Source organism: Orbicella franksi, chromosome 13 (assembly GCF_964199315.1).
Source record: "Orbicella franksi chromosome 13, jaOrbFran1.1, whole genome shotgun sequence".
NCBI lineage: Eukaryota > Metazoa > Cnidaria > Anthozoa > Scleractinia > Merulinidae > Orbicella > Orbicella franksi.
The window spans coordinates 5,753,450-5,778,896 of NC_138157.1; the positions used below are offsets into that span (position 1 = coordinate 5,753,450).

Consider the following 25,447-nt stretch of genomic DNA (forward strand, 5'->3'; position numbering starts at 1 on the left):
CTTTTTTGTCTACTGTAATAGAGCTGCATAAAGATTAGGTACAGGTCCATTCCAGTCCTAACGATAGGAGGAGCAGCCCGGGAAGTTTAGCTGAACTGGATAATTACAACTATCACCTCATAGAAATCTCGAGCTCATAATGCAATTATTTAAAGTTCCAATCCTTACGTTATCTTCTCGGTTTTCACCATTAATATACTTTGCCTTTATATTGCTTTGATAATTGTAAGTATTGTACTATGTTTGCATTTGTTTATTTGTTTACCTCAGCCTTTATTTATTCGAGTTTAGTTTCTGGTCTTTCTTGCGATAATTATGTATTTTTGGCATGCAATTATTTCAGTTGAATCTCGACACAACACAATCTACGTTTAAAGATTTGTGTATCCCCCTCTGGCACTTGATGGATTAACTGGATTATTTTTATCTTTTAATTTTTGCCTGACTCCGAAACATTAGAAGGTGTACCCAAAATTCCTACTATCACAGTTTTTCTCAATTCTGGTTTGATTGGAATGAAAAACATACTTCCCTGCTAAAAACACAATTTGAAAATATTTACCAGTCTTATCTCGAATCACTACGTGAATTCAAAACCGTAAAATCATTATAACCCTTAATTATATCCCAAGGCAAGTCGCAGAAAGAAGTCGATTGAAAGATTTTTCGCGAATTTTCCACAGAATCAATCTTTCAACAATAAAAGCTCTTAACAGCCAAATTTAACAAAAAGATTAGCTTTGATTTGTTTCATGAATAATGCTCTTTAGGAGGAAGTTATGAATAAATAATTGCTTTACCGCCATAGTCGTTTGAGGCAAGGAAATTGGTTTTAAACAATTGCAAAGATTTGGATATTTCTTGCACCTGTGGGGTCAACCTGGTTAATGTATGCGTAAAAAAGCTTGGAAAAATATTTAATGTTTGAATGATAAATACTAGCTTCTGTGATTTCGGGAAGTAAATTCTACAATCACTTTTTCCATTAGTTTGCGTAAAGGTTTTTAAATTTGTCCTCAGAGACTTTTTTGGAAGTTGTCAAACGGTAGAATCTTCATGCGATCTCTCTTCTGAAGAATTGTTGATACAATGGACAAGAACTTTTAAATAACCCTTTTCTAGATTATTAGATTTATTCATAGGGGAGTTGCGTGGGCTTCCAAGGCGACGGGAGACAAAACAGCAGTTACCGGCAAAGAGTTTTTCATCCACCATGCTGGCAAAGGACGGATTAAAGCGTAAGTGAGGGTAAGCCCGCCTAAAGCCAAGAATCTCAGAGACAACAGCTATGAAGTCGATTTTGCAACAGCACATTTACGGCGCTTACAAATTTCTCCGAAATGTCTCAGATGACGAAAGTGACCAAGAGGAAGAAGAGCGAGATAAAGAGAATAATCATGCCATCTCGTCGATAGAGGATGACAAAAACAAGACAACTAACTTACAAACTTTTTGGAACATATTCAACGCTAACCAAGGGGTAGCCATTTTGGCCATGCCATATGTTGTGAAGAGCGGAGGATATGCAACCCTCTTCAGTATTGTTGCTTTGGCTTTCATCTCCAATTTCACCAACAAGATTCTTGTGCAGTGCCTGTACGAGTACTCGCCGGAACAAACCGCTTTCCGAGTCCGAAATAGTTACGTGGAAATTGGAGAGGCATTCTCGCCGAAGATCGGTCGACACCTGGTGAACGCGGCGCAGATTTTCGAGCAGCTCTCGTACTGCACTCTTCTGTTGATCCTGTGTGGCTCCATTCTCGCTTCCACCTTCCCATTCGTTTCGCTTTATCAAAGCCATTGGACGGCGCTAGGAGCCATGTTGCTCCTGCCAAATATCTTTCTGAAATCTCTCAGTGAAGTGTCATGGGTGAGTTTTCTCACAGTGATGATTGGCGAAATCATTTACCTGACCGTGACCATGTACGGCGTGTTTCATCACGAGCGCTGGAATTTCGCATCCATGCCGGACTTCAAACTGAAGAGTTTCGGAGCAGCTGTCGGAATCATCGTGGTCAGCTACTCTTCACAGCCTTACATGCCGGCGATCGAAGGCAGCATGAAGGAACCCCAAAAGTTCGGTAATGTCATGAGTGTCACTTACATGGCAGTCACCTTTGTCAAAGTCGCCTTTGGCCTCATTGGGTACCTCACCTTCACCGAAGACACAGATCAGGTCATTACTAATAATCTACCGGACGGGGGCCTCCACATGTGTGTCAACCTCCTAGTCTTACTGCTAGCCGCTACATCATACACTATACCAGTGTACACCGTGTTCGATATTCTAGAAAACATCGATTTTCCTTGCTGCAAGGTAGACAATCCAAGTGCAACCAAAGACAAAATTTCATACGCCCAAGCGCTCGCCGCGCGCTTGTGTATAGTTTCGTTCACTTTATTCATTGGAGTTTTAGTTCCTCATTTTGGGTTGTACATGGCTCTAGTCGGCAGTTTTACGGGGATGTGTTTGGCCTTTATTTTTCCGGCTATTTTTCACATGAAGATCTGTTACGATAGGTTGCAATGGTATGATTTTGTCATCGATAGTGGGGTCGCATTGTTCGGTCTCGTGGGAGCAATAATAGGCTGTCATTTTTCTGTTTTAGCCCTCATAGCCGAGTATCAAAAACACGAACTTTGAGGACACACAGCCATCCAAATATTTATCCTAATCTCCTCTTTACTTCAAATTTTTCGAACAAGCTCATTTCATAATTGATGAAATTTTATTTTACATCTGTTTGACTTGCACTTAATTTTTTTTTAAAGTCGCCGCAAGATCTCGCGGTTCTTTGGGGTGGAAAAAAAGATATTATAACCAAAATTGATTTTTTTTTTTTTTGTGGAATTCAGAAACATTTTCAGATCAAAACAAACTATTTTTACAACTACAGACTCACTGACCGCAAATACGTAAAACCTTCTTGAACTTACCAAATTGTTATAAATAATTTAGCTGGGGATTAATATGCCTCTGTTGATGGCAGTTTTTAGCTCAAAACATATTTTTCGCGACATTGTTTGTTCGAAGGCAGTTGATACAACAAATTATTTTTATCCACGTCGACGATAAATGTGTTGTCAAGTTGTTCAAATGTAGTCTCTCGCATATCTAAAAATTGTCTTCCCAGACACACTTTACGTCATTTTTTTTCAAATTAATATGCAGTCAAGCCTTCTTTTAAAGTTATCTTTAATCTTATCATGTGGCTTTTATTGTTGTTGACATTGTTTGTTATATAATGAACATAATACGAAATGGGAAAAATCAATCTGAGTCATCTGCTGGGAGAAATTCATCTGTATAATTTATCTAAGAGTGTAGTTTATATTTGTTGTATATTATGATAAGGCAAATTATACATAAGGAAAATAATATGTAACCTGGGAACGTTAAATAAAGGAAGATATATCGTTTCAAACATCTGTTAATGTCTCTGTAGAATTAAACGTGAAAGAGATAGTTTCAATTGAACTTATTCCGAAGTTTAGTTGTAAAAATATGGAAATATCGACTAAGATTTGTTCCGTTGATTTTTAGTCATTATTGAACCCAAACAAAGTCGAGTTCCAATAACGAGCAAACAAACGAGGTCAATAAGATTCTCATTTCATATCAGTTTCTAACCGACAAAAAGCCTACTAAAAGATGGCCAGAGCGCGCGAGCGGTCAGCAGCTGTTCAAAGGACTGTCAGTTAACACTGTCCGCTGGATAAGTCAGTATACAGTAGGGGCGCTTATTTCAAATTTAGGAGAAGACGGGGGGCGCTTATTCGAGGCGTGGCGCCTAATCGAGTGGGGGCGCTTATTTTATTTTGCCAAATGGTGGCCTGACATGATAATTTTTTTAATACCTCATCTGCGCGTAAACAACAGCATAAGCTGTTTATCGACATAAAAAGCTGACGATAAAGTTTAAATCGCCGCACCGTTAGCACGTAATTTTTTTCAAGATTAACGTGTTCACAAACTGAAATATTGTTCAAATCTAATACTACACGACGAAAACTATACATACTTTGTTGTCTCATTACTCGTCTACAACATGGGGGGAAGAGAGGGGGCGTTTATTCGAGGGGGACACTTATTTTTGAATTTTGGCCGACAGGAGGGGCGCTTATTCGAAGGGGGCGCTTATTCGAGCGGGGGGGGGGGGGGGTGAGGGGGCGCTAATTCGAGGATTTACTGTATAGCAAAACTTACTATGCTATCCAGTGATATCCACCGTTTGAACAAGGTTGAAAGTGGATAAAAGGATAAAAGGATAAAAATGGGAGCCAGCCACTCGATTAAAAAATCTTATCATATGACTGACTCTGCCAACGGATAAGAGGAATCAAATCGTGCTCTGTGATTGGCTACCCGAGCGGGAAGGATGGGAATTACTTGTTTCTTCCAGCATTAAGAAAATGGCATCCTGCATGTATGCCATATGATAAATCCTTAATTGACCTAGCTTGTTGATCATGATGGCTAGATCTTGGCCTGCGTCTTGATTCATAAACACGCCAAAAGAGTTTGCCAGTATCCAGCCATGTTGACTTAACATGCCTTGGTCAATAAATTTTGACATATACTGCGCGTTCAGTTCATTTGTTCCGCTCGCAGAGCAGACGTTGATGGTTTGACGCAATTGCGGTAAAAGTTAAAGAAACCTCAAATCCACTATCAAGATATTTAAATAAAAAAGTAGTTGTTATCAGAAGTAGAGACTAAAACGGCACAAGGAAATACTCTTTGTCAATCGCTTTATGCACCATCTCCATTCTCAAGTTATTTCAAGACACTAGGTTTATCTAGTGAATTTACCTTCTTCTTTCAACGTATTTTGTTTTTAAGATCTAAGTTGTTTAATTGCGTACAAGAAAACTACGAACAGCGCAATGCTGGTAACTAACAACGTAGGTTCGTGTTCAATGTTTGCGGAATTGTACATTCTATTAAAAATTGGAGAGGAGTCTCTGGCCGACTCATTTCTAAAACTGACGAACGAAGACACAACTTAACAAGCAAACAAACAAACTTTCTGATGATCAAGTGAGGCGACAAGCAGACAACAAGGACAGAAATTAAAGACGACACCCTCCCTCCTCCCCCACCCCAAAAACAACAACCATACCAAGATAATACAGCAAAAAGCAATTTAAGACAAACAAGCAAAATAATGCAAGGTTTTGTTATCAAATAGGCGCCCGAACATTCTGGAGCCCCGATCGAAATCAAGCAGAGAATCAAGAACTATGTTTATTGTCTATTGCAAACACTCTGTATTGCACAATATGATATATTAAGTTTAAGTATAAATCTACTAGCGTTCTATCACGAATCACGTTAATTCTCTGATTGGCTACGCTACTCACTATCTGTTCTGTTGTAGATAGTGAGTAGCGTAGCAGTGTACCCTTGTTAACAAAAAGACGGCCGCTTCTTGGTGTTTTCGAAGTGTCTGCGAAGAGGATTTAGATAAAGTTTTGAACGACTAGTAGATTTAGATTTAGATTATTAGATTATTCGATTATTCAATTAGATTATTCAATTAGATTATTCAATTAGATTATCCAATTAGATTATTCGCTCTCAATTTCTGAGCGTAATGGTTGACTCGGGCTGCGCCCTCGTCAACTATCACGCGATAGAAATCTCCAGCTCATAAGCTAATTGTTTAATAGCAAGAGGAGATAATGGGTGAGAGAGATAATCCCCTACAAAGACCTTCTTTCCAAGAGAATCCCTCTTAAGGCAGGGTCAAAAAATAACCAACGCTATGACACGAGTTTTACTTAGGGACGGACCATTGTTTGTTTGAAGGGGCGGGGGTGGGCAATTTCCAAAAAATTAATTCCTGCACAGCAAAACCTGTTAACAAAAAATCGTGCAAGGGCAGCCATGGGAAAAAAAAATCGAGCAAGTGCTATTTACTATCATTAATGCACAAGCTATCGCCCACCAAAGCAAATCCTGCAGAACCTAAAGTTGAGTCAAAAATTTCATGTCCCAGAAAATGGCCCATCCCACCTCCTCAAAATATAATGATCCGCCTCTTACGTGGACGGCTCAAACGGATTTACACGCATCTTCAACCACGCAACGCGCGTGGTAACATTATCAGCGATAGAACTGAACACCATATCTAAAAATAACTTGAGAAGGAATGCCTGTATGAGAGTTAAGTCTTTGACTCTTTATCTGCTCTTGGGCATTTGTAGACGCTTGCTTCATTTAATTTTCTCTTCAGTTCATTAGAAATCAAGGAAACAATGATAAGAGAGTACTTTGTCTCTATTCAGTGTATAATCCAGCACCTCTTTTGTCTGCCATATCAAAATATTAGTTCCTCTTTTATCATCTCTACACACTATAATTTAATAGCTTCTATAATAGATATCTTCTTCCAGCTGCTGTTCAGTTATTTACAATTTCTTGGTATAATAAATATGTTACATGTATGAATTAATTAGTAAAACTTATGTATTTTAAACTTTGTATTGGTATGTTAAAATTATTCATTTACTAATTTCGTAAATTAATCAATCGATAATTTCCTATGTCCAATAAGGTAAAAAAAAAAATTCTGTTATTTACAATTATTATTCCAACGATAGAGAAAATTTCTGAAATATCTTATTTTACAATCTAATCGTTCAATCTTCACAGATACCGGCATTGTGACAGGCACATCTGTGACTGTGACGTGACATAAGTCTGTCACGTAACACCTAAGCAAATGTCCACACTTCCACACCGACACAAAAGAAGTCCTCTGAGGACGAGAGCATCTCGCTGTTGTAAGTCTCACACGCAGTGCTCCTGCCGCGATAAAGGTCATTGTCCAACCAAAGTCCAAATGTCCCCCTGTAAATTGTTAACATGAAAAACTGAACAATCTGTATGTCCTCCTCAGAATGTGAAAATACCAAATCAAACTTATTTCATCTAATTAATGAAAGTGGACTCACTACACTCGGGTAGGTTGATTTTGTACGCTTAGATATCCTCAAACGTAGAGGTAGACAGCCGTTTCCCTGGGGGACTAACATATGAAAAGTTCGGGAGAATCTGAATTGTATCCCTAAATGAGACCAATCCGGGCGCGTCGCTAGCTTTATTTGACCCCTAAAAGATACCACGGAAGCGACAGCGGTATTTTTATCATTTCTTTGAGTGCACCCTTAGAAATACTTTGATAGCTGAAAATGGTGGCCTTCGCCGTCAGCCCAACGGTGCATCGTTAAAATCCCATACAAGCGCGCGCACGATTATTTGTTAATTTTGAAAAATATTGTTCAAAGTAATACGTAATTTGGACAGTACCGTAGGAAAAAATAATTAATAATTAAGTATAAGAGTACTACATCCATGTCAAATTTGGAAATAATTTGATTCTAAAAATTCCTCTGTTGGCCAAATTGGACTCGGTCTACGGCCTCGTCCAATTATGGTGGTCCTAATTTGTTTCATCCATTAGGTTAAGCATTAAGTCCTGTTTAATACATACACTTATAGGGGCAGTACTCCCGGGGTTTTCACGGGCAGTAGATGTACCAAAATAATGACACATGTATTTCCAAGTTAGAAAAGTCATAGCCTGTTCCAAGCTCTCGGTCAATGAGGACGATCGAAAAAGCGGACGGGCGACTAGCGGGGTCTAGATCTGGTAGAGAAAAGGGGAATTCTCTACCAGTCCCCGCTCGTCGGTTGCCCGCTTTTTTCGATCGTCATCATTGAGCGAGAGCCTGGAACAGGCTAGAAAAGTCATCTTTAGTCTATATAAGTACTTACTCGCTACATCCGAACGCTAGGCCTGACGTATCTCCTGTCATGTAGTAGGCATTTTTTCCACTGCATGGATAGATCTAAGTACGGCAAACCAAGACGCTAAATCAACTTCACTGAATTTTGTCGCACTGCACGGTCGAAAAAGGGAATAATTTTTAATATACCTTGTATTTCGGTCTACAAGCGAAGAAGAATGACTTTCCAGCGCCAAGGAAATTAGAGTCCATCCTCGGTGCCATTGGAGCGAACACACCAAATACCTGCAAAAAATAAGTTGTTACAGGAGCTCAGTCAGGGTATTTTCAGTTATTTTGGCCACATAAAAAGAACTACCTTTAAATGGGAGGAAACATGAAAATAATAGTTTAAGATAGAAATGCACCAAGGAGAAAGTTTGGTCCGAGAAAAATGGGAAAGTTTTAACTGGTTAGGGTCCAAATTTTACAATACAGAACACCAGGATAGACGGCGGACGAAACCGTTTCGTTGAATTGCCTTTTTAAAACACTGCACAAAAAAGGGTTTGTTGTTAAGAAGAAATCTTTTTTCCTTCAAATCTTCGGGCAATTTGAGTTAAATTTTCACGAAACCCAATACGGACTTCGCGCTAGTTCAATAACATATTCAGCAGGCCAATCCTTCCAACAATTCCAAATTTTTTAACTTTCCCGAAACTCATTTGCATTTTACTGGTTAATTTTTGCCAGGAATCCTTTTGGCCTAGACTATATTTTCACGATTTTTCTGACAGAGGAATGTTTTGTAAATTACTAACTCCACATTACATATCAGTGGATTCATTGACTATCGCAGGGTGTAATGGCCTTTCACTGATACTCACGAATCCCTTGTCATCCTTCACTACCAACAGAACCGGAGTGTCGACTTCTCGGAGCCGATAATAGAGTGTCTTGAGACTCATACCATGTTGAAATGTACTATAGGCTAATACCCAGGTGCATGATGGGACATGATCGGATAGCTGAAAAATCAAACAGTAAAATAAAACCGGGTGAGATATAAATAAATTGAAATATTTAGAGACGACGCCACATCAGCCTGGTCGAATTGGCATTTGGAGATGTTGGGCCGAGTTTGTGAAGGGAGGAAAACCAGAGAACCCGGAGAAAAACCCTCGAAGCAAATACGATAGCAAACAACAAACTCAACCCACATATGGCCCGGGCCGGAATCGAACTCGGGCCACATTGGTGGGAGGCCAGCGCTCTCACCACTACGTCATCCTTGCTCCTCGAGTATTTGAGTACGTAATCTGTGAACAGGTTTCTTGGCAAGTAACACGGTGATTAGAGACCCAATACAATCCAATTAAAAGCACAACAAACACATTAAACTTAGAGAGGAGCAAAGGAATTTTCTTGAGCTGTGTCGGGGCTAAAATGGTTTCAGTGCCTTCCGGTGGAAAAGAAAAGACATTTCTTAATATATTCAACGATGAGAAATAAATTCAGCCTGTTACTTCATCGATGGGAGGGGCGGTCGTCTCCGGATCGAGCGGTCCGGGTTCGAGCCCTGACCGGGGACATCGCGTTCTGTTCTTGGGCAAGACACTTTACTCTCACACTGCCTTTCTCCACCCAGGTGTATAAATGGGTATCGGCGAACTTAATGCTGGGGGTAACCCCCTCGATGGACTAGTATCCCATCCAGTGGGGAGCAGAAATACTCCTAGCCGTTTCATGCCACGTAAACCGGGATAAGCTCCAGCCTGATGGGCCACTTGGCTCGTATACAGACTTTACCTTTTACCTTACCTTATCAATGTCTTCTTCTGAAAGAAGGTGGGATTCTTCATTGAGAGATTGATACGCAGCATACGAAATAGACCTACCAAACAACAGAGGAATAATACAATAAGAAAAATAAATCAAAGTGGCTGTGAGCCACTGAACTTGGAAAATAAATTATGAAAGGGTGTTATGAGGCATTGCTCATTAAGGAACTACTCGAGATGTGAGGGCAGCCTAGTTTTCGAACAAGCCCATAAAGCTTTTTTTCCATTCAGAGGTGTGTTGTGATATTTGCAAAATGAAAACGTTCAACGTTAAGAAACTGTTTGTTACTCAGGCCTGCCTACACGTTTTACATTACATGCATCTGTACATGTCTTCCTTGTGCTGTAGTCAGAAACGGCAAGATCATTTTGTTTGGTCTAAAGTGAGTTATAGACTGAGCGAAACACTTGAGCCTGTGGTACGTAAATAAAAGATTAATACTTTCGCCCTTTGGCAGCTTACGTTCGTATACAAGTAGCGCAGAGAGATAAGCGCTGGCTCGCCATGCGAGACGTTGGGAGATCGAATCCCATTGGTAACTATGAATTACTTTTCCTTTTCTTCACTATTTTTTTCTTTTTCTGTTAGGAAACTATTTACCGAAAGGTAGCGTTTGTCTTTCCGTTTCTTGTGTTACATGTAAAAAATTCGTCTGGAGCCTTTATTATTCGTTTATATCGATTGCTTTCGAACTCACAATATCACGTAAGTTTGCGAAGGAAAAACCAGGAAGACTTTCCCCGAATGGAATCGCCAAGGAAGAACCATAAGTATTTTCCTTACGATGAAGAATCGTTATACCTTCTACCTAACTAACTTGACACGCTTCAAGCGACTGTAAAACGGCCTTAGACGGCTGATGTTCGAAACCCGGGGGGGGGGGGGGGAGAGACTCCTATATGAAAAGGTCGGGGATACTCGTCGTCTCGGGTACAAATCAATGATTCTGGTGTCACTTAGGGTGTTGATGACGAAACGTCACCACTTTCTGCTGTCAAAGTATCCGTTAGGGTGCACTCAAATAAATAATAATAAAAGAAACGTTCTGATTTAATTTCTGTTTTCAGGCTCGATTTCCGCTGATCTCTCGAGTACGCGAGTCGGGTCTACAAGTGCGCGCGGGATCCTTTCTTGAACAGTGGCTAGTGCTCGAACCTATTTCGTTTTAACTGGTATCTTTTAGGGGTCTAATGAAGTTCAAGCAACGTCCACATTAGTCTCCATTAGGAATTAAATTCAAATTTTCCGACGAGCATCTCTTGCCTTTTCATATGGGAGTTTACCCCCGGGTTTCCAATTGTCTAACGGGACCTGAAGGAGTGAAGGATTGATCGAGTGAAATCGTTCCACCACTACAACTTGGAAAATAATAAATATTTTCCAAGTTAGAAACCGCTTGTGAGAAAAACGCTAGCCGCTAACCAAGTTGAAATATTTTTTACATAGGAATGATGGGCTCCTGTTTTTACATGTATCTTCTCCATGGGCATAGTGGTGATGAGATTTTACCTGTGACGGACGAAGCTTAACCTCGTCCTACGAACCTCATGTTACTACAATCACTTGGTCAGTCATTCACTTTTTTTTACTAAACTTTCTAACGCAACCACTTACAATTAACAGGACCACAATAAAAAACAAACAAAGAAAGAAACAAAGCGCAAAAAGGTGGTCTTATTAATTGGTCCAAAGTACGATCGATTTTCTTATTTATTTGTATTTTTCTTTTTTATGGGAGGAAATGTCAGACAGAAACTACAATTGAAAATTGTACGTAACTTCCTCATATCAAAGTTGGATTGCATTATGATGCAAAAAAGAAAAGAAGACCGCCAAAAGTGTTAATTATTGAGCATTTTATGTCATCCTAGTGCCGGAAATTATTTGGCATTTCTTCGTAGCGTCGTTTACCTTAAAAGAAGAAATGTAATAAATGAGTCCAATATAATTTATTTCGCGGAGTCTTAACGTAGCAATCTATATCTCACTGTCATCTCCCGTGCTCCCCGGCACTTCCAACCTCACCCCCCACCTCCACTCGAAAAATAAAATCAAAAAATTTATCGGACACAATGTGTACCGCATTTTCTGGTTATTATCTCGCTAAGCTGAACTCCCAAAAAGCTCCCTTCAACATGGCAACTAACATTTCCTTCCACTTTGAGCCCGTTTCAATTTTTTGGTAGGGCATGCGCACAAAACGAAAGACATGGACTAGGTTACGCTTTTTGGAATTTTTCACGTCCTCCGGGTTCTCTTTCACCTTTGAGTCATGCGCGCGAGCGGCGAGGAGCAAAGCGATCCGGCGGGAAGGAGTCTGGTGAAGAGGCGTCAAGAAAGTGAGCTCACTTTCTCGTCTCGCGGCTTCGCCGCTCGTTTTCGCGCTCGCGGCCACGCCGCGCGCGCTTGTGCTCCAACGTGAGCCTCCTCGCAGGCTATCTTTTACCTTCAAATAGCCTCTCTGCTCATAAGAAAAGTTTCCATTCCGACTTCCAAGAAAGCGAGCATTTTTAAGAAAAAGTGTCACAGGTGGGGAAGGTCATATTTGTCGTCTTCGGAGGATAAATACCAAGGTTTATAATCTGTATGTCTGGGCCAATTTAACCTGTCGTGTTCGTACAAGAGATTAAGGCACTCTATCAACGAAGTAGCAAGACCGCGCTGGAGAAGGTGATTACGTCACACGTGGTACAAGACGTCTCAGAGTGCCTTTAAGCGCTTGAAAGTTTAAGGATTGAAATATGTTATTTTTCGGTTTAACTGACCTTTGTTTGGCATCTTCGTAACTGAGAATCTGTCGATAAATGTAAAAGAAACGTTTTTAACAAGGCCTGGGTCAAAGGCATTTACAAGTAAAAATAATTTATTAGTTACATTTCTGAAGGCATAAATGGCAATAGAACCAAATTTAGCACACAGTGAGGTTTTAACGTCATAAATATTTTAAAGTAGAATTGTTGCTTCTGACAGGTCACGTGACATGCCACGAGATGTTAAGCGGAAAATAGCTATTATTTGAGGAATTGGTGGCGGGTTTTATTACTATCATCCATCAAACACGCGTTTTAGATGCAGGTCAACTGTGTCCATCCTCTCACGTTTGGAATGAACGCCCCTCTTTTCGCATCGAAAACGCTCAGTTATTGATCAATAGAATGAAAATTCGCCACCAATTCGTCGATTTACCAAATTGTATCAAAATGATCACGAGACAGGTCACGTGATCAAAATAATATGTTAAGGCAGGGCAGGAAGCCGTGTTTTATAATCAGGGAAAACTCCAGCCTGGTAAAAAGCAAATATAGCAAGAAATATAGCTGCCCAACCATAATTCTAAATTGCATTCCTGACCCAGGCCTTAAACAGCATGTTGAGTTTTTCGCCTAGTAAAAATGTAGTAACGATACCAAGTTGTTCCTTATGGGAACACTTAGACGTCTAGTTTTCAGAACTGAGGAGACAACTGGAAACTGCCACAGACGTGATCAATTTTAACGAGGGAAAAAATTGGAAGTTTAGAGAGGCGCTAGACACCAAAGGCGGGAATTAAATGGAAGTTGTGGTAAACGCGGTATATTACTGGGGCAAACCACAGCATGGAAGCTCTGGCCAATGTGACAGAAAACACAGGGTGGAAAAAGCCAGCGGGACATCGCTTTTCAAAGCTTATAATTGTCTGGTATCTTGCATGGCGCGGGGTCGCAGAACTAATGCCACTGAGTTGCTGGCCAACCGACTGCCCAAACGGACTCTCCAGGCTAGAGAATTCAAAAATATATTGTGCGCATACAAAGCTTGAGTCTAGTGACAGTTAAGCGATTAAAGCTCTTGTGTTTGCTTGGTAAGGCATTCAGGGAAGGAAAATATAAAATAACGGAATGATGTTACAACTTTCTTTCCTTACCTCCCATGGGGACGCGAGAGAAACGCGATCAAACGAAACTTCCCAACTTTTCCGAAGTTCCTGAGAGGAAAGACAACACAAATTCAATTAGTTACGTTGAGAAAATTTGTAGCTAAATCTGATTATGATCTGTGTAAAGACGTGGTTAGGAACTCAAATATGTGTGCTTGATGGTCTCTTCGTCCGTCCGCTTGTTTAGCTCTGTCTGTCTGACTGTCAACCTGTCCGTCCGTCCCTTCCCCTCGATGTCTTTTTGTCTGTCGGTCCATCCTTATGTCTATCCTTCTAATCTGCTGTCTGTTTGACGTCTGTTTGAATGTCCGTCTGTCTGTCTCTCTTTCTGTCTGTCAGCTTGGTTGCTTGCTTGCATACCTACATAGTTAAATTTTGACTCGTAAAACATGTACCTCGTATTCGTCGCTGCACTCAACATCGTTAATGTTTTCTGCCATTGCAATATTGTTTATTCCGCTTTCGTCATCATCAGTTTTCGTTTGTTTTCGAAAGACTCTTGGACTCCACAAAGCGGCCTGGAAACGCGACATTACGGAATCATCATCAAAAGTTTCTGCGGTCGTGCCTTTGGTTTTAGGAAGAAGACAATGACATAACAGGCCTGTTGTCAAGCAGAAGCATCCCATCACGCCTAGCGGTACTACAGGATGCGTAATATTTTGAAGCATCATGACGAGCGGTGACAATGCCTCTCCTAAATACCCTATACTAATAATCAGTCCAAAGGCGGAGCACCTGTGTCAAAGAAATAAAAGAACGTTTTCAGTCTTGTTCGATAAGCTGTTTTGATAGTATGTCCAGTTTTTGGCTCACCGTCGTTACGATGAGAAGGGTAAAGTCCGCTTCAAATTATCTTTTTATTTAATTAATATTCACCCTGTAATTATACAGACCACCTTGGTATTTAGCAGTTAATCGGTTATTCGTCTGTCAAGGTCCCGGGAATTGAAAACCTTGATGACGACGCTTCTATCAATCAGTCAATCAATCGATCAATCGATCAATCAATCCATTAATTAATCAAATCAGTCAAACAGTCAATAAATGATAAATTGGATTAATAGGAATTTTCAGTGGCACATCCCACGAACAGGCTCCTCCCCCACCGTCTCTTGATCGAATTGGAATTTTGTTTTTTGTGGAGAAAAACCATAGAACCCGGATAAAATTCCCCGGAGCAAGGACGAGAAGCGACAATATACTCAACCCACTCAAGTTATGGCGCCGGGTCCAGGATTCGAACACGGGCCACATTGGTGGGAGACGAGAACTCTCACCTCTGCGCCACCCCTACTCCCTCACGATACGGGAAAAACAAAGACTAAGTCAACAGGTTGTCTGATATTTGTCCGGGGACATGATCTGGCCCGTTTCTCGAAAGCCCCGGAAACTTTTCGGGCCCGCAAAACCATTTTTAGTTAATCTTTATCTAAAAACAGAGAGGTGTTTACGCCTGAACCTCTGTTGATATTAAGAATATGTGAATAAAACAGCTCTGAGATCTTGCTACGGCTTTCCGGGTGCGAAAACATTTCGGGACCTTCGAGAAACGGGCCCTGCTTCGAGAAGCCAACAGTCTTCCGAGAGGGAAGCTTGAGGAAAACAGCTAGCTTCGAGACACAGATTATGTCCGCGGACAAATATAAGATAACAATATAATCCAATGAATTATAAATATTTTACCTGACAATCGTTGGAAAGAGTTCAATGGTATATAAAATAAGTGACGCTTGGGAAGCCTGGATGCAGACACGACCAGTTAATTGAATCACTACCACCACCGCAGCACGCTCTGAAGACAAAGAGATTAAAAATAATAAAACTTCTATTCAAAGTCACTTTGAATTAGTAATAATGCTCTTCGATATACTGAGCCTGGTTTGTCTTGCGATTCACAATACCTTATCTACATGTTACAGGGACCGCGGAGACCATTCTAAAGTGGTAGGGCTAAAAAATCTGGCCAGTACAAACAAACATTTAGGTCAGTGTTTCGCCATTTATCTTGCATTTGCGCGCTATCTGGAACCCTAGAAAATAAATCCCGACAATAAAAACGGTAGGGCTGTAACCCCACCAGCCCCTCCCCCTCCGCGTTCCCTGTGTCATTAAACCCATCAGTACCCAACGATTGTAGCCTGACACTGACAAATGAATAATTAACTTAGGAAGATATGAATGTGGGCATCAAATATTTTTAACAAAAAAGAATACGGCATGAAGCGATATTCCAATGAGTTCTAACAGCCACCTTAATTTCAAAAACGGTAAGTAGCCGTTGTAAAAGCTTAACCTTCCGCCCAGCTATTTTTACGCAAACCGTCCTCAAATACCTGCTATTATAAATCCATTAGAGGAGACTGAGAATATCAAACAGAAAGCGCCTGCGAACATCATGGAGATGACAGTGCTGACTCGGCGCCCGGTCCTGGAAAAGAAAATGTCTTTATAAAAATAAAAACATCTACAGCTAAGCTATTCATTCCTAATAAACAATTTTAAATATTGATAAGTTAACAAAGATGGTGAATTTTAAGCTCGGTAATGAAATGTGAAGGTGAATTAATCAACATGACACGAGCGTGGGACCAAGAAAAATTCTGAGTCCCAGACAGGAGTCGAACCCATGACCACCGGGCGGGCGCTCTATCCATGATTTCTCGTAGCTCAGTGGATAGAGCGCCCGCCCGGTGTTCGGGAGGTCATGGGTTCGATTCCTGTCGGGGACTCAGAATTTTTCTTTGTCCCACGCTCGTGTCATGTTGATTAATTCACCTTCACAATTTGAAATATTTTCGTTTGAAAGTGAGAAAAACCTCTCAAATACTCCATTCACTCATTCATTTGTTCATTGAGTTGCAGTTTGGACCAAGACACTAAACGGAGGTACACGTACTTTACTGATCAAAAAACATTGGTTAATCAATAACAGTGCACCCCAGTGCCCTTTGAGGTACATCAATGCTGCTCGCTCATAAACTTAAGGAAAGAAGCAGTTTCTTTACCAAATGTCACGTGGCCTCAATGTAGCCAAGGCGACCACGCACTGCTATAGGAAAATGTCAAGTATACAACAATGCGACTTATGCACCTACCACGTGACTAGGAGGAGAAAAAGAGCAAATCCCAGGAGATTAACAAGCTCTCGCACTGCGTAATTTGCGTAGAAATCCTCTAGTAGCTGAATGGAACTTGCGTTTAGTCCGTTATACAACAATCCTGCAGCAAACCTGTAAATATTTCAACAATCTGAGTCAGTAAAGGAATCCACTTGCAGCTCCAAATTTCGTTCTGCTGTTCTTGTTAAGTAGTCGTGATTTAGAGAAATGTTCGCCTCCCCTGAACAGTATTCTCCAACGAAGCCACAGATAATTTACCCTTTGAAAGTCTTATTCACAATCACGATCTACTAGTTCTCACAACAACCTTATTCTCGTTTTTGACAATGCTCCTTTAAAAAAAAAAAAAAAAAAAAAAACCACCGCATCGGGTTAGATTACACAAGTATTAATTTAAAGATAAACAAGAGTGGTGGTACATAATTGTCTCGCTTTATCACTAAATTTATCTCCGGACATATCTGCGGAAGTCGCTAGTGGACTAATGGAAAACTTTTGCAGTAACCGATAACAACAGCGGCTAATTCCTCTCATCGTTCACTCAATAGTTGTCACTTAACTCTTAGCAGTACAAAGTTTACCGACAGTCACTGTTATAAGCGTCGTTGTCATCTCATCATGTTTCATCGCAGTTGTAAAGGTCGTAAGTCGTCACCATCATTATGTTAATCAATCATCATCGTCGTCGTCATCGTCATCGTCATCGTCATCGTCATCACTATCATGTTCATCATCAACGTCATCGTCTTCATCACTACCATCCCCAACATTACCTTCGTTATCGTCGCCATTATCATCATTGTCATCGTCATCGTAATCATCACCGTCATTGATCGATCCCATCGAGGATGAGAAATGAATAATGAATTTCTTTTGTTTTATTTCGCTAAGCCTTGGGACCAAGTTTTAATTTTAATATACTGAAATTGGCCTATTCCGACACCAAAATGAAAATGACATGAAGATTGTACGCTCGACTGTGCTGTTAACACGCTTATGTATGCATGCACATAGTGCAAATGTCTGCTTGCCAACTTACCATGCTAGTCCCAAAACAATGGTTATTTTCCGCTGTTTTTTGCGTCGAAGAAAAGTGAAGCATCTACCTCTAGTTTTCGCCTCTGCGGGGAAATGAAAATGTCCCCACATGGTCAAACAATTTTGGTACTTTGAAGACTGTCTTTGCTCTTCGTTCACCAATCGCTCCAGCAGGCCTTGAGCTTCATTCGTTCCATCTTTGGTAGAAGAATTAAGAAAGGCCCAGCGGGGAGACTCCGGGACAATTCTGAGTTAGGGAAAATTATTGAAGTTAGCAAATTTCTTAAAGCCGGCCGATGGGGCTGGACTTGCCTATTGACTACGGATCGAACGGTCTGGGTTCGAGTCTCTATGCCATTGCGAAAAGCCGTCACAAAGCAGCTCGTCACGCAATCTCTTGATACGGACGTTGCGAGAAAAAAAGCGTGACGTACCCCAAGACGAAGGATGTTGAAGAATCTTCGAAATTTTCGGCATTTGAAAGACGACTTACCTCAATAACAAAATGGCAAGTAACAACGGAAATGTCATGGTCAGCATGAGTGATTCACGATTTTCGATTATATACGCGATCCCAGCCAATGTCACCGAAGCCAGGGTAGAGGAGGTCCAGAGAATTAAAATCATAATCGCGCGGAGATTGGGACTAACATATTCAGCTGCCAGAACAAACATAATTGGAACAACACCACCTAAGGTAAAGAAAAAGAACTTGTAATAACCCATTCACACTAACATGCTAAACGTGTTTAAAAGTGGTTTAACTAAAAAGGGTTACAAATTAGTTGCTCCTACCATGCACACCCCACAACTTAACCAGGTAAAAACCTGTTCGATTAAAATATGTTAGTTCGCAAGGTAAAAGTGGTCTTCTCAAAATAGAAAATGAAACCTGATTTAGTTCAACCAGTTTAGTTGGTGTGAATGGGATATTAATTTCTTTTTAAATAATATTCTCGCGCAGGAACCTCCATTACAAGCTAGTTCCAGTTCAATAGCAAGAATAATGTGGCCTATTGTTTAGTTTTGTATTTTTGTTTCGTTTATTTTGTATTCAAAATGCGCCACTACCAACCATCGCTCACTTACCAACACGTTACCTAGCAACATCCATTTAGAAGGACGGGCGTTGAGTATTCAGAACCACGCGTTTGACAGAGAAAATACGATATTTACAAAGTTAAGCAAAAACTGTTACCCTACTTTTCGTTACTAGATAACAGTTCAAACATTCAGTGTAATCAGATATTCTTGGTACTGCGATCAGATATTTTTGAGCCCTGCAGGTTTTCAATTCGTAATAGGCATAATATTTAATATTCGAGGATGTATATTCCAGAGTCATTTCGCTTCTTTTTAGTCTCAACAGATCACCATTGTTATGAAAAATTTTACAGGGAGAACGGCTAAGCTACCTGGAGCCATCCAGCTCCCAGGCTCTGTAAATACGTAGTTTTCTAGCAATTTTGTCACATACCTATGCCAAAGGCAACAAAACCTCGTAGAACGTTAAAAACCATCCAATTTTGAAACGTAAAACCGCTTGTCAGCCCTCCCAAGAAAACAATAATAAGCGAAGCAAACAGAGCTTTAAGTCTGCCATAGGTATCTGCCACCAGGCCAAGGACCAAGGCCCCAAGTAACGTGCAAAGGTATCGTACCAAGCCAAGAGCAACTTCTTTATTGAATGAAGCAGTCTACAAACAGAAACAAATGTGATATACGGTGTTAGTTTCTAAAGAAACTGTTTACTTGCCTCGGCGGACGCGAGTTCACAAACAGTTACGGCGCTTAATCCCCAGGAGGGGTACTCGAGTGGGGCTTTACTGTGCTGTACGCTTATCAAAACCCTTACCGCCCTATTTAAGACTAAAATCTGTAATTTTCCCTATCCTAGTTATGACCTAACCCCACACTTGACGCCCTATTTATATAAGACCTCTCCCCTCAAGTGATACCCTGTTTAATACCTTTCTCATAACTAGTTCCCTAGTTCAGGCCGATGTTAACATTGCGAGGGCTTTTGTTGATAGTCTTATCGATAATGATAAAAACGTAGCTTCTTCTAAAAAAAAAAAACACACCGAATTCAAGACAAGAGTGCAAACACTAAGCCCTGTTTCAGACCAATATGGCCAAAATCGATACCCAGTTTATGACCAAAACAGCCAAAAAAACCATACCCTTTGGGGCGCATATACTTGTATAGCACATATAAGAGAGCACCCCCCCCCCCCCCCGCGGGGCTTAATCTGACTATATCAACTTGATAAATAGGTAAGAAACAAGTCCATAAGCGCTTGTTGATCGATGTGTGGTAAATGAGCTATCTAGTCTGTTTGCTATTCGTGTTACAATGTTTTCGTTGCAGAAAATTGTTGTGTTCAAAGAAACGAAAACGAGACATAAACACTCCATTGTCTTTGTTCACCAATACATTTTCCTGTATAGCCGTGGCATGCCTTAAAACTGAAAGACATAAATTCATTTATTAAAATTTTCAACCGCAATGCGTTCGTCTTTTCCATTGAGGTATCCTGTTATCTTCGGAGATTTTTCGTCTGAAATTAACGTTTGTGAAAGGCACAAAATATCCACCAGACATTGAAAAACACTTCAGAGAAACCCCCAGGTCAGTTTCTATTACTCTAGTAATTTTGATGCTATCTTGACTAAAACTGCAGTAAACGGGGTAATCATTTCGCCTTTTTGGTAGGTTGGGTGGAAAATATCTTAACGCATTATAAAGAGGAAGGAAAACTTGTCGTACTTTGATTAAGTCTATAGCTTTGTATTTATTTAATGAATAGAATTGTTAAGTTAGTCTGACATTTTTTCCCTATATATATATATATATATATATATATATATATATATATATATATATATATTAAACGAATTTTACGTTTTTGATGTATTACTTTTCTTCCTAGACAAATGCAGCCTTCGACAGAACCGATTACTTATTTCACCAGTCCGAGTATCCGTCCGTGTAGTCTAGTCTAGTCCAGTCCATCATTTTCGATTCTACTTAACCCAGTACTGTATTTGCATTTCTGTGGGGGATCAGATGGTGGGCGTCATCACTGAAAGCAATAAATTTACTGTACTGTAGGTTAACCGAAAATAATCTCACATTGTGCGAGTTAACCTTATATTTGTTTGATCAGGGCAACAGATTTGGAGACTAACAGTGTTACCGGAAGTAGAGAAGTCGACGCAATAACCATTGCTGAACTGATCACCTTGGAATTAAATACAACTCTCACCACTTGAAAACCACATTTATCTTGGAAATTTAGATTCAGAAATACTTTTCCTGTCATATTGAAACAGAAACGGCACAGAATTAAACTGGTAGCGCCAAAGATCCGAGGCGGGTAGATTGTAAACAATTAAAACAAAGCCTATTGAAAGACAGCAAAGTGAACATATTTAATTATGCTCACAACCGAAAACAAAGCGAAAGATTCGATCAGCAAAACGAGTTTGATTTGAAAGAAAAGATCGATATTGGGAAACACAAAAATTTTTTCGAAACGATGATCCTTTATTTTACATTTTATTACGCTATAAAGGCTTACCTTGCCGTCGCTTGAAACTCGTCTGGCACTGATATTAGTCGTCAGATCTCCAGAGTCGAAGGTTATAATACAGTTGACTACACAAGAAATAAGCACGAAAACAAGAAAACAAATATTAGAAGTAAATGTTAGAGAATGTTAGAATCAATTCGATTCAAACTGTTTAACTATATTTTTAGCGTACGAACCTTGAGAAAATGGATCACGCATCGAGTATTCAAAACGTGATGTGAAACACGCCATCAAACGCATTCCTTTTACATATCAAAATCAAAATAATCAAATACCTAACTTTATGCTAGATTTTGGTACCAGATTATCCACAGTAAAGCTATGAATATCATGTTATCCCCTTTTGTTTATCAACGACATACGAGAATGATTCCAAACGAAAACTGATCAAGAAGTCAAACGTGCTCGTTAGAAGTTAAAAGGATCGTTTTTTAAACTCACCAGTCTTGTTACAAACACCATTCGCTTCTTCTTCGAGGAGAAATCCGACAATTACCATTTGATATGTAAGAGGAAACATTATTATGGCCAGGAGCGATGTATTTCGGTATAAGATTGATTTCAGCCCCGTAAAAGTTGCGAAGAAGCTGTCGATTGGAGAAGGGCTGGCCATGTTTGTTGCATTAGTCACGCCACGAGCCAAGCTCAATGGGTGCGTTACATAGCTGAAAGAAGGAAATGTAACGCAACAGAAAACTGTGTAATAAGGTTTCGTGTAGTAAATCCCCTCTCTACTTCGGGTGAAAAGAAAAGGCGTAAAGGGATTTATGCTGATGTTGTTCGAAATATGACATACACGAGTTTATTCGGACTGATCATGAAATAGTTCCCGTGCGTTTCATTTCCCCAATTTGCGTGAATATCTCGTGATCTTGATAGGGTAGTGTGTCCGCGAGCAATAACCTGGGGTCTGTTTCTCGAAAGCCCCGGAAACTTTTCGGACCCCGCAAAGCCATTTTTAGTTAATCTGCATCTAAAAACAGAAAGGTGTATACGCCTGAAACGTCTTGTATGAAGGGAATTTCTGGTCATTTTAAGAATATGTAAATAAACAGCCCTGTAAGCATAAGCTTTGAAATTCTGCTATGGCTATCCGGGGTGCGCAAACTTTTCGGGACCTTGGAGAAACGTGCCCCTGGGCCGCGTTGTTCGGAAGCCGGTTAACGCTAGCCCGGGATATATTAAAAGTAGATAGAGGTATAATTTTTTCTTGTATAAAAGTGTTTTTCACTGCTTATGTTTTGTGTAGTTTGAGATTATTCAAACTCAAAATAAAAGGCAGAACAATACATCTAAAATTACAAAATTAGAATCAAAATTTTTGAACTTGTCACTATGGACTATGTTCGCAAGGTGAAATGGTCGGCAATACTGCTAAAAAGAAACAGAATCCGTGAAATTTCCCGACTTCATATTACGCTATTTCGTATAGGGCATGACTCTCCAAACCCTGTCCAACTTGGCCATTTTTCTGAATTAAGATGAACTTTCCAGCCGTGTCAAAGATTTTCGCTTCTACGCTAAGATATAAAGTTGAAAGCTCCGTGACCAAATCCGTACGGTCCGTGACCGGATCTCATGTAAACAGAGACCCCGGCAGACTTGCAGGCTGTGATTTGTTCGGACACATAGACCCCATATCCGGTCATACATCTGGTATTTTATATCCATAATTTCGAATCCAAGGAGTCTCTTTGACCATTAGAAACGGACCAAGTATCAGACGAACGTAGTTAAATCTCGTTGAACAAAGGTGCAAAATCCGTGACAACCCCGATGGACATAATAATACGTGACAGCTGTGGCGACCACATGGATCATGATACGGTACAACCAGTCCAGAGATCTCCGTACGTAAACTTCGATAAGTGAGAGCCAAAATATTGAAATAATAATAATACTAATCGGTGATAATAATTTTTTTGAATAATAACAATAATGATAATAACAATAATAACAATAATAATAAAATTAGACGTACTACATACCTAGTGCTTTGTGCAATGATGATGACTTAGAGCACAATTTTTAACAATGGGCGCGCAAAATTGATAAATTGATAAACAAAAAATATTCTCACGAGAATGAGTTAAGCCTAGTCAGCCTTCTCATGACGAGCATGCAATGGTCACGTATACTTAGTCGCGTCATCCCGTACAGACACAACGGCCGGGGGCACGACAATTAATTTGGGGATCTTTAGCTTTACCCGGGGGTAATACATTTAGTTACTAATTGGCCTACTATTGACTAACATCCTACAGAATTAGTCGTGGGGACCGCTGCATTCAAAATATATATAGTTATTTTACACTTGTATTATTTTGGATCATCGAGGCATGAATTTGCTTGAATGACCTCGAGCCAATGTTTTCCAAAGTACCACCCACGCGCTCTGTTCGGAATTAGAAAGAGGTCTTAAAGTATATAATTAGTTTACATTTTCTCATTTTCAAGAAAACCATTACTTTAAACGCTGGTTTTAGAGGTTTGTGACATGGACAACTTCGGCTCCGTCCACACTACACCGGAGAAATTTGAAAAAGGCGTTTTCACTCTTAAAACGCATCTTAAAACGCATCAAATGTGGTCGGCCCGCACTACGCCGGGGAATATGGACAACGGATCGGAACAATCGTCTGTTACTTTGGACTTGTGTTTGAGGCAGACTCGGTCAGGGAAATCACATGTTTGTCATAACGTTATCGTTTTCAACAAGAGCCATTTTCAAAAGGTTTTTCTGTCCACATTAAAACGCCGACCGGCGTTTTCAAATTCCTCCATTTGAGGAGCGTTTTAGCACCATCACATTACCGTACACCCTGCGAGCAGAGCTTCTTTTATCGATTTTTTGAGCGCATAGGAGACAGAAAGCATATGTATCTTAAGAAAAGGCTCTGCTTGCAGGTTGTTTCTAATGGTGCCGCGATTTAAACTTAAGGATCAGCATTTTATGTCGATAAACAGCTTATGTTGTTTACGTGCAGATGATATATTAAAAACATGATCATGTCAGGTCACGATTTGGGAAAAATTGAATAAGCGCCCCCCCCCCCCCCTCCGATTAAGCGCTCCCATCGAATAAATGCCCCCCGTCTTCTCCTAAATTTGAAATAAGCACCCTGGGCGCTAAATCGGGTATTTACGGCAATCCAATAAGCAAGTTAATCTTTTTTTTTTCTTCTGCTCATGGTGGCAAAGACAAAGATGTCGCTATATGCTATTGAGACCATGGCTGTCACGGGTTACTAAATTAATAGAATTATAGCTTAATTTGCAGCCCTCTTCTTATCCCCGTCGCGGATGTACGGAAGTTTACGGACACGTTCTATGATATCATGCATGTTGTAGGCTCAGCTGTCATGAATTATGAGGGCCGTCACAGAATTTGCTCCTGGAAGGGGGAGGTCGGTAATCAGGGAGTCTTTTTTCAGGCTGGAGGGTAGAGTTTCCACACGTTGGAGCGTATAGAAAAGGGTAGGAAAAACTGTTATTAAGATATTTTAAAGGGGGCTTTTTGAATTATTTCTTACAGGTATATTGACGAGGAGTTGCGAAGGCTTTTTTTAAACGCATTTCCAGCCAAAATTAAGGGCAATATATACCGGATTTCAGTAGTATGTAGTTCGAAGTTGTCTTTGACACCGACTCTACTAAATGTTAAAACAACGTTTATAGCTACTTAAACAAAGACGTTTCGACCGAACAACTTCGGTCTTCGTCGGTTTCAAAAACGAACTGAAATTACTGGCTATCTAACTTCACAGTTCTGCGCGTGCTCATGATATGGAGGTATATCTATGACAAAATTCAGAACTCAGTAATTGATATTAAATTATCCAAATTGTACATGCGTCAATCAAAAGCTGAATGGCAACTAACCGATTCTACAAATAGTCATTACGCAAACAGGCATCACGCTAAAAAGCATCACCCTAAAACGCATCACGCTAAAAGGCATCAAGCTAAAGGGCATCATGCTGAAAGGCATCACGCTAAAAGGCATCAAGCAAAAAGGCATCACGCAGAAAGGTATCACGCAAAAGGTATTACACTTACCGTAAGGTATCACGCGAAAAGGCATCACGCAAAAAGGCATAACGCTTCTGCTTGTGTCTTTACACGTAATCTCCCTCTCAGTCGCACCATAATAAAGGAGAGGTTTAGCTGCAGTAGTGAATTCATGTTCAGGACGTTCT

The 25,447-nt window shown here is 40.2% G+C and overlaps 2 protein-coding genes across 3 annotated transcripts; one reads left to right on the top strand and one right to left on the bottom strand.

Annotated features, from left to right (window-relative positions):
• The first annotated feature begins 1,149 nt into the window (after positions 1-1,149).
• Positions 1,150-2,749, top strand: LOC145466222 (vesicular inhibitory amino acid transporter-like). Its single transcript, XM_081449957.1, has one exon. The coding sequence runs from the start codon at positions 1,289-1,291 to the stop codon at positions 2,642-2,644; it is 1,356 nt and encodes a 451-aa protein (XP_081306083.1). The 5' UTR covers positions 1,150-1,288; the 3' UTR covers positions 2,645-2,749.
• Positions 2,750-4,162: 1,413 nt separating this feature from the next.
• On the bottom strand, positions 4,163-25,043 carry LOC145465476 (organic cation transporter protein-like). 2 transcript variants are annotated; one of them, XM_081449264.1, is made up of 17 exons: positions 23,237-25,043; positions 21,690-21,913; positions 21,237-21,313; positions 19,130-19,349; positions 18,146-18,344; positions 17,654-17,899; positions 16,591-16,725; positions 15,829-15,923; positions 15,179-15,287; positions 13,888-14,230; positions 13,481-13,540; positions 12,342-12,370; positions 9,556-9,628; positions 8,622-8,762; positions 7,945-8,040; positions 7,784-7,857; positions 4,163-6,856 (listed from the first exon to the last, which is right to left on the bottom strand). In XM_081449264.1, the coding sequence occupies exons 2-17, from the start codon at positions 21,859-21,861 to the stop codon at positions 6,721-6,723; spliced, it is 2,205 nt and encodes a 734-aa protein (XP_081305390.1). In that variant the 5' UTR covers positions 21,862-21,913; positions 23,237-25,043; the 3' UTR covers positions 4,163-6,720. The 2 variants fall into 2 exon arrangements, with proteins under 2 accessions (XP_081305390.1, XP_081305389.1); XM_081449263.1 differs by lacking the exon at positions 23,237-25,043 and having other exon boundaries at positions 21,690-23,177.
• Between the last annotated feature and the right edge of the window lie 404 nt (positions 25,044-25,447).